This window comes from Bombina bombina, chromosome 1 (assembly GCF_027579735.1).
Source record: "Bombina bombina isolate aBomBom1 chromosome 1, aBomBom1.pri, whole genome shotgun sequence".
NCBI lineage: Eukaryota > Metazoa > Chordata > Amphibia > Anura > Bombinatoridae > Bombina > Bombina bombina.
In genome coordinates this window covers 638,025,796-638,038,167 of record NC_069499.1, presented here as the reverse complement: position 1 = coordinate 638,038,167, position 12,372 = coordinate 638,025,796, and the positions used below count along the sequence as shown (strand labels likewise).

Here is a 12,372-nt window from a genome sequence, read left to right as displayed (position 1 = left end):
TGGTATGAGTAGGAGGGAAATTTAAACTGCTTGTTGGGGAGGAGTTATGTAAGTGTGAAAAGACACAGCTATACAAAGGATAAGGCAAAGAACTTAGGCAGTTTATGACAGTTTGTCAGATGGGGAAATTTCTGATACAGGAAGAATTTCTCAGCAGGCAGAACCTGATGTTGTGACATTTAAATTTAAATTAGAGCATCTCCGCGCATTATTTAAGGAGGTACTATCTACTCTGGATGATTGTGACAATCTGGTCAACCCATAAAAATTGTGCAAGATGGACAGTTCCTTGAGGTCCCGGTGCACCCTGATGCTTTTCCGATACCTAAACGGGTGGCGGACATAGTGAATAAGGAGTGGGAGAAGCCAGGCATACCTTTTGTCCCTCCTCCTATATTTAAGAAATTGTTCCCTATGGTCGACCCCAGGAAGGACACATGGCAAACAGTCCCTAAGGTCGAGGGGGAGTTTTCTACTCTAGCCAAGCGCACGACCATTCCTATTGAGGACAATTGTGCTTTCAAAGATCCTATGGATAAAAAATTGGAGGGTTTGCTTAAAAAGATTTTTGTACAGCAAGGTTACCTCCTTCAACCTATTTCGTGCATTATTCCTGTCACTACAGCGGCGTGGTTCTGGTTCGAGGAACTGGAAAAGTCGCTCAGTAGGGAGACTCCGTATGAGGAAGTCATGGACAGAATTTACGCACTTAAGTTAGCTAATTCCTTTATTTTAGACGCCGCTTTGCAGTTAGCGAGGTTAGCGGCAAAAAATTCAGGGTTTACAATTGTGGCGCGCAGAGCGCTCTGGCTAAAGTCTTGGTCGGCGGATGTATCTTCCAAGACAAAATTGCTTAATACCCCTTTCAAAGGTAAGACCCCTTTTGGGCCAGAATTGAAAGAGATTATTTCAGTCATCACTGGGGGAAAGGGCCATGCCCTCCCACAAGATAAACCTTTCAAGGCTAAGAATAAGTCCAATTTTCGTTCCTTTCGCAATTTCAGGAACGGACCGGCTTCCAACTCTGCAGCCTCTAGACAAGAGGGTAACGCTTCCCAGACTAAACCAGCTTGGAAATCAATGCAAGGCTGGAACAAGGGTAAACAGGCCAAGAAACCTGCTGCTGCTACCAAGACAGCATGAAGAGGTAGCCCCCGATCCGGAACCGGATCTAGTAGGGGGCAGACTCTCTCTCTTTGCTCAGGCTTGGGCAAGAGATGTTCAGGATCCCTGGGCACTAGAAATAGTCTCTCAGGGTTATCTTCTAGAATTCAAGGAACTACCCCCAAGGGGAAGGTTCCACATGTCTCACTTATCTTCAAACCAAGTAAAGAGACAGGCATTCTTACATTGTGTAGAAGACCTGTTAAAGATGGGAGTGATACTCCCAGTTCCAACTGTGGAACAAGGTCAGGGGTTTTACTCAAATCTGTTTGTAGTTCCCAAAAAAAAAAAAAAAAAAGGGAACTTTCAGACCAATTCTGGATTTAAAAATTCTAAACAAATTTCTCAGAGTGCCATCGTTCAAAATGGAAACTATTCGAACGATTTTACCTACAATCCAGGAGGGTCAATTTATGACTACCGTGGATCTAGAGGATGCGTATCTGCATATTCCTATCCACAAAGATCATCATCAGTTCCTAAGGTTCGCCTTTCTGGACAAACATTACCTATTGTGGCTCTCCCATTCGGACTAGCCACTGCTCCAAGGATTTTCACAAAGGTGCTCGGGTCCCTCCTAGCGGTTCTAAGACCCAGGGGCATTGCAGTTGCACCTTACTTGGACGACATCCTAATTCAAGAGTCGTCTCTTTCAAAGACAAAGGCTCACACATTGTTCTAGCGTTTCTCAGATCTCACGGGTGGTAGGTGAACATAGAAAAATGTTCCCCGTCTCCGTCAACAAGAGTCCCTTTCTTGGGAACAATAATAGATTCTTTAGAAATGAAGATTTTCCTGACAGATGTCAGAGAGTCAAAGCTTCTAAACGCTTGTCAAGTTCTTCACTCTGTTCTACGGCCTTCCATAGCTCAGTGCATGGAAGTAGTAGGGTTGATGGTTGCAGCAATGGACATAGTTCCTTTTGCGCGAATTCATCTAAGACCATTACAACTGTGCATGCTCAAACAGTGGAATGGGGACTATACAGACTTGTCTCCAGTGATTCAAGTAGATCAGAAGACCAGAGACTCACTCCGTTGGTGGCTGACTCAGGATCACCTGTCCCAGGGAATGAGCTTCCGCAGACCTGAGTGGGTCATTGTCACGACCGACGCCAGTCTATTAGGCTGGGGCGCGGTCTGGGATTCCCTGAAAGCTCAGGGTCTATGGTCTCGGGAATAGTCTCTTCTCCCGATAAACATCCTGGAACTGAGAGCGATATTCAATGCTCTCCGGGCTTGGCCTCAACTAGCAAAGGCCAGATTCATAAGATTCCAATCAGACAACATGACGACTGTTGCTTACTTCAACCATCAGGGGGGAACAAGGAGTTCCCTGGCGATGAGAGAGGTGACCAAGATCATCAAATGGGCGGAGGATCACTCCTACCACCTGTCTGCGATCCACATCCCAGGAGTGGAAAACTGGGAGGTGGATTATCTGAGTCGTCAGACCTTTCATCCGGGGGAGTGGGAACTCCACCCGGAGGTATTTGCCCAGTTGACCCAATTATGGGGCATTCCAGACATGGATCTGATGGCGTCTCGTCAGAACTTCAAGGTTCCTTGCTACGAGTCCAGATCCAGGGATCCCAAGGCGACTCTAGTGGATGCATTAATGGCGCCTTGGACTTTCAACCTAGCTTATGCGTTTCCACCGTTCCTTCTCATTCCCAGGCTGGTAGCCAGGATCAAACAGGAGAAGGCCTCAGTGATTTTGATAGCTCCTGCGTGGCCACGCAGGACTTGGTATGCAGACCTGGTGAATATGTCATCGGCTCCACCATGGAAGCTACCTTTGAGACAGGATCTTCTAGTACAAGGTCCATTCGAACATCCAAATCTAGTTTCTCTCCAGCTGACTGCTTGGAAATTGAACGCTTGATTTTGTCTAAGCGTGGGTTTTCGGATTCTGTGATAGATACTCTGATACAAGCCAGAAAACCTGTGACTTTTATTACCATAAAATATGGAAAATATATATCTGTTGGTGTGAATCCAAGGGATTCTCATGGAGTAAGATTAAAATTCCTAGGCTCCTTTCCTTTCTCCAAGAAGGTTTGGATAAGGGATTATCAGCGAGTTCTCTAAAAGGACAGATTTCTGCTTTATCTGTCTTGTTACACAAACGACTGGCAGCTGTGCCAGATGTTCAAGCTTTTGTTCAGGCTTTGGTCAGGATAAAGCCTGTTTACAGACCCTTGACTCCTCCCTGGAGTCTAAATTTGGTTCTTTCAGTTCTTCAAGGGGTTCCGTTTGAACCCTTACATTCCATAGATATCAAGTTGTTATCTTGGAAAGTTCTGTTTTTGGTTGCTATTCTTCTGCTAGAAGAGTTTCTGCATTATCTGCTCTGCAGTGTAATCCGCCCTATCTGGTGTTCCATTCAGATAAGGTTGTTTTGCGTACTAAACCTGGTTTCCTTCCAAAGGTTGTTTCCAACAAGAATATTAACCAGGAAATAGTTGTGCCTTCTTTGTGTCCGAATCCAGTTTCAAAGAAGGAACGCTTGTTACACAATTTAGATGTAGTCCGTGCTTTAAAGTTCTATTTAGAAGCAACAAAGGATTTCAGACAAACGTCTTCTCTGTTTGTAGTTTATTCTGGCAAGAGGAGAGGTCAAAAAAGCTACTGCTACCTCTCTTTCCTTTTGGCTGAAAAGCATCATACGATTGGCTTACGAGACTGCCGGACGGCAGCCTCCTGAACGAATCACAGCTCACTCTACTAGGGCTGTGGCTTCCCATGGGCCTTCAAGAACGAGGCTTCTGTTCATCAGATATGTAAGGCAGCGACCTGGTCTTCTCTGCACACTTTGTCCAAATTCTACAAATTTGATACTTTTGCTTCTTCAGAGGCTATTTTTGGGAGAAAGGTTTTGCAAGCCGTGGTGCCTTCTGTTTAGGTAACCTGATTTGCTCCCTCCCTTCATCCGTGTCCTAAAGCTTTGGTATTGGTTCCCACAAGTAATGGATGACACCGTGGACCGGACACACCAATGTTGGAGAAAACAGAATTTATGCTTACCTGATAAATTACTTTCTCCAACGGTGTGTCCGGTCCACGGCCCGCCCTGGTTTTTTAATCAGGTTTGAAGAATTTCTTTCTCTATACACTACAGTCACCACGGCACACTATAGTTTCTCCTTTTTTTCTCCTAACCGTCGGTCGAATGACTGGGGGGGCGGAGCCTGGGAGGGACTATATGGACAGCTCTTGCTGTGTGCTCTCCTTGCTTTTCCCTGTGGGGGAGGAGAATATCCCACAAGTAATGGATGACACCGTGGACCGGACACACCGTTGGAGAAAGTAATTTATCAGGTAAGCATAAATTCTGTTTTTTATATATCTTTACCTATATATCTATTCCTATATATAGATATAGATTTGTATTTTACATGAACAGTATCGTATATATAAATATATATTTAATAATAAAAAGTACATTATTTTCAATATGAAGAACATATAAATGTTAATTAAGCGTTTTGAGCCATTTAAATTTAAACGTGGTTAGCGCACATAAAAACAAGTATTCTTAAAGTGATTGTAAAGTTTAATGAATTAATGCCCAGTATCTAAAAATTATCATTTTAATTCATTTAATTTTACAAAGACGCTTCATTTTTAAAATATTTACCACTGAGTTATGGTAAACATACCACTGTTCCTCCGCCCACATCTCCTACCTTCTTTAGCAGATCAATGACGAATCCGGCTTCCTCCAATTGTTGCATGCCCCGTCTGGTGTCTAGCATCAAGAAATAAGTTATTTGGTAAAAATAAAAACTGTGGTCAACTATTGAGGTCAATTTGAATTTAAGAGTAACAAGTTGGTGGGTATTTCATTGGTATTGAGGGTCATGTGACCAAAAGTTACAAATCCATCATCACTCTAGGACAGTGCTTTCTAAACTGTCTGCCGTGACACAGTGTGTCGGCGGCAGTGTGTAGGTGTGTCCCAGCCTCAGCACAAACTTTTTTATTTTTAAAAAAAATGTTATTTTGGTTTTTGACCTTCCGTCTGCCTGCTACGCATATCACATGGTTAAAACGTGATTTATACGTGGTCACAGATCATCTTAACCTATTGGCGCAGCTCAGCCAGAACTGAAACTATTCCCATTGGCGGCACATTGGCTCCTGACTGCTCGTGTAGCCTCCTCAATCGACTCGTAACTGCACGTGTAGTCAGTGAGTGGGACAGCAGTGTGTTTGCAGCGCAAGCAGTAGTCAGTCGGACTCACAGAGCTCTGAGGACGGCAGCTTAAACGCTGAGCTGAAGTCAGAAGTCAAAGTGTTGTGTTTTTTATGGAGACTCCCCAATGGTCCACATTTCCATGGTTTAAGCGCAGCAGGTCTAAGATTGTGAATGGCATTTTTACTCTATGTATGTTAATAATTATGTGGGAGCACTGGGAGCTGTTTGATTACTAAAAAGGCTTGAAATTGAATTTAAAATTCTAAGGCCTAGATTTGGAGTTTGGCGGTAGAAGGGCTGTTAACGCTCCGCGGGCTTTTTTCTGGCCGCACCATAAATTTAACTCTGGTATCGAGAGTTCAAACAAATGCTGCGTTAGGCTCCAAAAAAGGAGCGTAGAGCATTTTTACCGCAAATGCAACTCTCGATACCAGAGTTGCTTACGGACGCGGCCAGCCTCAAAAACGTGCTCGTGCACGATATCTCCATAGGAAACAATGGGGCTGTTTGAGCTGAAAAAAAACCTAACACCTGCAAAAAAGCAGCGTTCAGCTCCTAACGCAGCCCCATTGTTTCCTATGGGGAAACACTTCCTACGTCTGCACCTAACACTCTAACATGTACCCCGAGTCTAAACACCCCTAACCTTACACTTATTAACCCCTAATCTGCCGCTCCCGCTATCGCTGACCCCTGCATATTTTTTTTAACCCCTAATCTGCCTCTCCGTAAACCGCCGCAACCTACGTTATCCCTATGTACCCCTAATCTGCTGCCCTAACATCGCCGACCCCTATATTATATTTATTAACCCCTAATCTGCCCCCCACAACGTCGCCGACACCTGCCTACACTTATTAACCCCTAATCTGCCGAGCGGACCGCACCGCTACTATAATAAAGTTATTAACCCCTAACCCGCCTCACTAACCCTATCATAAATAGTATTAACCCCTAATCTGCCCTCCCTAACATCGCCGACACCTAACTTCAATTATTAACCCCTAATCTGACGACCGGAGCTCATCGCTACTATAATAAATGGATTAACCCCTAAAGCTAAGTCTAACCCTAACACTAACACCCCCCTAACTTAAATATAATTTACATCTAACGAAATTAATTAACTCTTATTAAATAAATTATTCCTATTTAAAGCTAAATACTTACCTGTAAAATACATCCTAATATAGCTACAATATAAATTATAATTATATTATAGCTATTTTAGGATTAATATTTATTTTACAGGCAACTTTGTAATTATTTTAACCAGGTACAATAGCTATTAAATAGTTAAGAACTATTTAATAGTTACCTAGTTAAAATAATAACAAATTTACCTGTAAAATAAATCCTAACCTAAGATATAATTAAACCTAACACTACCCTATCAATAAATTAATTAAATAAACTACCTACAATTACCTACAATTAACCTAACACTACACTATCAATAAATTAATTAAACACAATTCCTACAAATAAATACAATTAAATAAACTAGCTAAAGTACAAAAAATAAAAAAGAACTAAGTTACAAAAAATAAAAAAATATTTACAAACATCAGAAAATTATTACAACAATTTTAAACTAATTACACCTACTCTAAGCCCCCTAATAAAATAACAAAGACCCCCAAAATAAAAAATTCCCTACCCTATTCTAAATTAAAAAAGTTAAAAGCTCTTTTACCTTACCAGCCCTGAACAGGGCCCTTTGCGGGGCATGCCCCAAGAATTTCAGCTCTTTTGCCTGTAAAAAAAACACATACAATACCCCCCCCCAACATTACAACCCACCACCCACATACCCCTAATCTAACCCAAACCCCCCTTAAATAAACCTAACACTAAGCCCCTGAAGATCTTCCTACCTTGTCTTCACCTTCCAGGTATCACCGATCTGTCCTGGCTCCAACATCTTCATCCAACCCAAGCGGGGGTTGGCGATCCATCATCCGGTGGCTGAAGAGGTCCAGAAGAGGCTCCAAAGTCTTCCTCCTATCCGGCAAGAAGAGGACATCCGGACCGGCAAACATCTTCTCCAAGCGGCATCTTCGATCTTCTTGCATCCGGTGCGGAGCGGGTCCATCTTGAAGCAGGCGACGCGGATCCATCCTCTTCTTCCGTTGTCTCCCGACGAATGACGGTTCCTTTAAGGGACGTCATCCAAGATGGCGTCCCTTGAATTCCGATTGGCTGATAGGATTCTATCAGCCAATCGGAATTAAGGTAGGAATATTCTGATTGGCTGATGGAATCAGCCAATCAGAATCAAGTTCAATCCTATTGGCTGATCCAATCAGCCAATCAGATTGAGCTCGCATTCTATTGGCTGATCGGAACAGCCAATAGAATGCGAGCTCAATCTGATTGGCTGATTGGATCAGCCAATCGGATTGAACTTGATTCTGATTGGCTGATTCCATCAGCCAATCAGAATATTCCTACCTTAATTCCGATTGGCTGATAGAATCCTATCAGCCAATCGGAATTCAAGGGACGCCATCTTGGATGACGTCCCTTAAAGGAACCGTCATTCGTCGGGAGACAACGGAAGAAGAGGATGGATCCGCATCACCTGCTTCAAGATGGACCCGCTCCGCACCGGATGCAAGAAGATCGAAGATGCCGCTTGGAGAAGATGTTTGCCGGTCCGGATGTCCTCTTCTTGCCGGATAGGAGGAAGACTTTGGAGCCTCTTCTGGACCTCTTCAGCCACCGGATGATGGATCGCCAACCCCCGCTTGGGTTGGATGAAGATGTTGGAGCCAGGACGGATCGGTGATACCTGGATGGTGAAGACAAGGTAGGAAGATCTTCAGGGGCTTAGTGTTAGGTTTATTTAAGGGGGGTTTGGGTTAGATTAGGGGTATGTGGGTGGTGGGTTGTAATGTTGGGGGGGGGGTATTGTATGTGTTTTTTTTACAGGCAAAAGAGCTGAAATTCTTGGGGCATGCCCCGCAAAGGGCCCTGTTCAGGGCTGGTAAGGTAAAAGAGCTTTTAACTTTTTTAATTTAGAATAGGGTAGGGAATTTTTTATTTTGGGGGTCTTTGTTATTTTATTAGGGGGCTTAGAGTAGGTGTAATTAGTTTAAAATTGTTTTAATAATTTTCTGATGTTTGTAAATATTTTTTTATTTTTTGTAACTTAGTTCTTTTTTATTTTTTGTACTTTAGCTAGTTTATTTAATTGTATTTATTTGTAGGAATTGTGTTTAATTAATTTATTGATAGTGTAGTGTTAGGTTTTATTGTAGGTAATTGTAGGTAGTTTATTTAATTAATTTATTGATAGGGTAGTGTTAGGTTTAATTATATCTTAGGTTAGGATTTATTTTACAGGTAAATTTGTTATTATTTTAACTAGGTAACTATTAAATAGCTATTGTACCTGGTTAAAATAATTACAAAGTTGCCTGTAAAATAAATATTAATCCTAAAATAGCTATAATATAATTATAATTTATATTGTAGCTATATTAGGATTTATTTTACAGGTAAGTATTTAGCTTTAAATAGGAATAATTTATTTAATAAGAGTTAATTAATTTCGTTAGATGTAAATTATATTTAAGTTAGGGGGGTGTTAGTGTTAGGGTTAGACTTAGCTTTAGGGGTTAATCCATTTATTATAGTAGCGATGAGCTCCGGTCGTCAGATTAGGGGTTAATAATTGAAGGTAGGTGTCGGCGATGTTAGGGAGGGCAGATTAGGGGTTAATACTATTTATGATAGGGTTAGTGAGGCGGATTAGGGGTTAATAACTTTATTATAGTAGCGCTCAGGTCCGCTCGGCAGATTAGGGGTTAATAAGTGTAGGCAGGTGTCGGCGACGTTGAGGGGGGCAGATTAGGGGTTAATAAATATAATATAGGGGTCGGCGGTGTTAGGGGCAGCAGATTAGGGGTACATAAGGATAACGTAGGTGGCGGCGCTTTACGGTCGGAAGATTAGGGGTTAATTATTGTAAGTAGCTGGCGGCGACGTTGTGGGGGGCAGGTTAGGGGTAAATAAATGTAATACAGGGGTCGGCGGGGTTAGGGGCAGCAGATTAGGGGTACATAAGTATAACGTAGGTGGCGGTCGGCAGATTAGGGGTTAAAAAATTTAAATCGAGTGGCGGCGATGTGGGGGGACCTCGGTTTAGGGGTACATAGGTAGTTTATGGGTGTTAGTGTACTTTAGGGTACAGTAGTTAAGAGCTTTATGAACCGGCGTTAGCCCAGAAAGCTCTTAACTCCTGCTATTTTCCGGCGGCTGGAGTTTTGTCGTTAGAGCTCTAACGCTCACTTCAGAAACGACTCTAAATACCGGAGTTAGAAAGATCCCATTGAAAAGATAGGATACGCAATTGACGTAAGGGGATCTGCGGTATGGAAAAGTCGCGGCTGAAAAGTGAGCGTTAGACCCTTTAATCACTGACTCCAAATACCAGTGGGCGGCCAAAACCAGCGTTAGGAGCCTCTAACGCTGGTTTTCACGGCTACCGCCGAACTCTAAATCTAGGCCTAAGAAAGCTTCTCAGAGTCAGACGGAACAATCTTAAAGAATTCTGTTGTCAATTCCATTTCTTTGTCTTATGATTATCCTTTACTTTAGAGAGCAGTACACAATGTTTAAATCTATTGGTATGATATTATTGGATAATCATTTATAGACTTTATTAAGTAACTGTCGCCCTTCAATGTTCTTCCTTTTACAAATTCTTTGTAATTTAGTGAAGGGATTCATTCAATTGCTCTTCTGGCTTTTGGAGTTTTGTGGAGATTTTTTTTTGCTTGTACCCCTTACGCTATACAATATTACGCTCCAGGCCCAGGGGCTGCCTCTGATATGAAAGTTCACTTGTTGCAACCATGGTATATGGAGGTGCAGACAATGCTACTGAAGGATTGTTTCCTGGCTTACACTAACTCATAGATCCCTCTACCTGGTATTCTGGACTGTCCCAGTCACTGTGTATATCGGCTGCTATGGCAAATGGATTGTCACAAACAACAATGGAACTCATATCCACAACATGGAGTTGGTTAGGTAGTTCTTTTAGATGGAGCTGGTTCTCTCCTACTTGCACCACAAATGTTATACATAACAGGCTCAGCAATAATGACATTTTGTAATTTCCTTCTATCATTACAATTTATATAACCCTATCTCTGAGGTTGAGATGTAAGCTGCAAATATAGCTCCATGAAATAGATCATATACATACTCATAATATTTTTAGAATACTTTATTGTAGGTGTGTATGTATGCGCAAAATTGCATGCAGAAGTATGATCACTTGCGAGGGCTATTTCATAATCTATAAAATGGTATAATCCTATCCACATCTGGTAATTAATGTTAACATTGTTTATTTTTAAAATGTTAGCAATGTCCTAGCCATTCTTCTCTTTTTTTACATTGCTTTCCCTATTTAACAATTGTTGATGTTTGATATTTTCTAGCAGTTCGGTTTATTTGAGGTTGGAAAATGTTATTTTAAAGGGACAGTCAACTCCAGTATTTTTATTGTTTAAAAAGATAGATAATACCTTTATTACCTATTCCCCAGTTTAGCACAACTAATACGGTTAAATTAATATACGTTTTACCTTATTTCAGTTCTTTTGACATACTTGCATTTTAGCCAATCAGTGCTGACTCATAAATAACTCCACAATGTTATATATATATGGCCCACATGAACTAGTGCTGTATTAGCCTACCTAGGTTTAGCTTTCAACAAAGAATACCAAGAGAACAAAGAAAATTTAATTATAAAAGTAAATTGGAAAGGTGTTTAAAATTGCATGCCCTATCTCAATCATGAAAATTGAATTTTGACTAGACTGTCCCTTTAAGTAACATTATTATGAAAATATAGGTCAGTTTGTGAGTCATTTTAAAAAAAAGATCGAAACTTTAGTTGAAACTATGAAGTGGAACTTGTGTCCATTAAATATTGCAAGTCATTGAGTTTAAAAAAGGGATCTCATCACAATATTTTTAAGATGTATTTTTTTAAATTTACTGACATATAAAAATAACTTGATGACTTTTTGTCTCCAGAAGAACTATACCTACAGTGCAGTGTCCATTGACTGCCCAGGGGACAATGCCATATGTTAGTCTTTTCAATTAAAGCAGATATTACAACTACAACAACAGTGTAAATTTGGTGAAAAACATAAACCTCAACAAATCATTAGTGAACTACATATTTGGCAAAGTTTTGGTCTGGGTGGAAATGTTTTAATTTATAGCTGGGCTGGAATAAAATGAAGAGAAATATCAAATATAAGATCCATGGTCCTTTAATGTATCTGTCCAGTTACAGAAGGAATAGTTTTTTTGCTTTTCACAGGGAGGGAGTGGGAATTCTGTAGAGTATTTATATACTGTATGTGTATGCTGTGTATATGTGTGAATGCTATGAATTGTGCGTATTGAGTTTAGTAGAGAATGTTCAAGCAAATATACCTGCACTGTTTGTATTCCTCATGAACCAGATGTGAACTCTCCTCTCTTTGCATATAGAGAACAATGAAACATTGGGAGTAATTTTTATATTGTATCAGTTTATATAGTGTTTTGTTTTTTTCTTTCCTAGGCTGTGGCTCAGAAAGATTTTGAGACAGCATCACTGAGAGTTCAGAGGTGCACAGACATGCTACTAAGACAACCAAAAGAGGTAGAGACTTGTTAAATTGCAAAAAAAAATCCCACAGATACCGGCATGCTGTATACTGCAACATAAATAATAGCAATAACTGTTATGTTGTCCTATATCTCTTTAATTTATTTTAAAGGGAAATGAAAACCAAGAATGAATTTTACTCTGAAGGCTGCAAATATTGCTATCTTGTACTTGAAGCATTTTTTTTTAATGTTAAATATAGGTCCACTTAATGGCGTATTTAGGTTTTGTGCTGCCCTAGGCACCCAAAATTCTGCTGGTGAGTGGATGTGCATGACTACAATGGGTCGTCATGCTCATGAAAGGTGTTAAAGGACTTT

At 40.8% G+C, this 12,372-nt stretch overlaps 1 protein-coding gene across 1 annotated transcript in view; it reads left to right on the top strand.

The window, feature by feature from the left end:
• Positions 1–12,372, top strand: part of TEX11 (testis expressed 11) — an 827,067-nt gene that overhangs the window by 212,325 nt on the left and 602,370 nt on the right. The window contains exon 5 of the mRNA XM_053699074.1: positions 11,966–12,046. Within this exon, the coding sequence (XP_053555049.1) occupies positions 11,966–12,046 (81 nt within the window). The remainder of the gene's footprint in view (positions 1–11,965; positions 12,047–12,372) is intronic.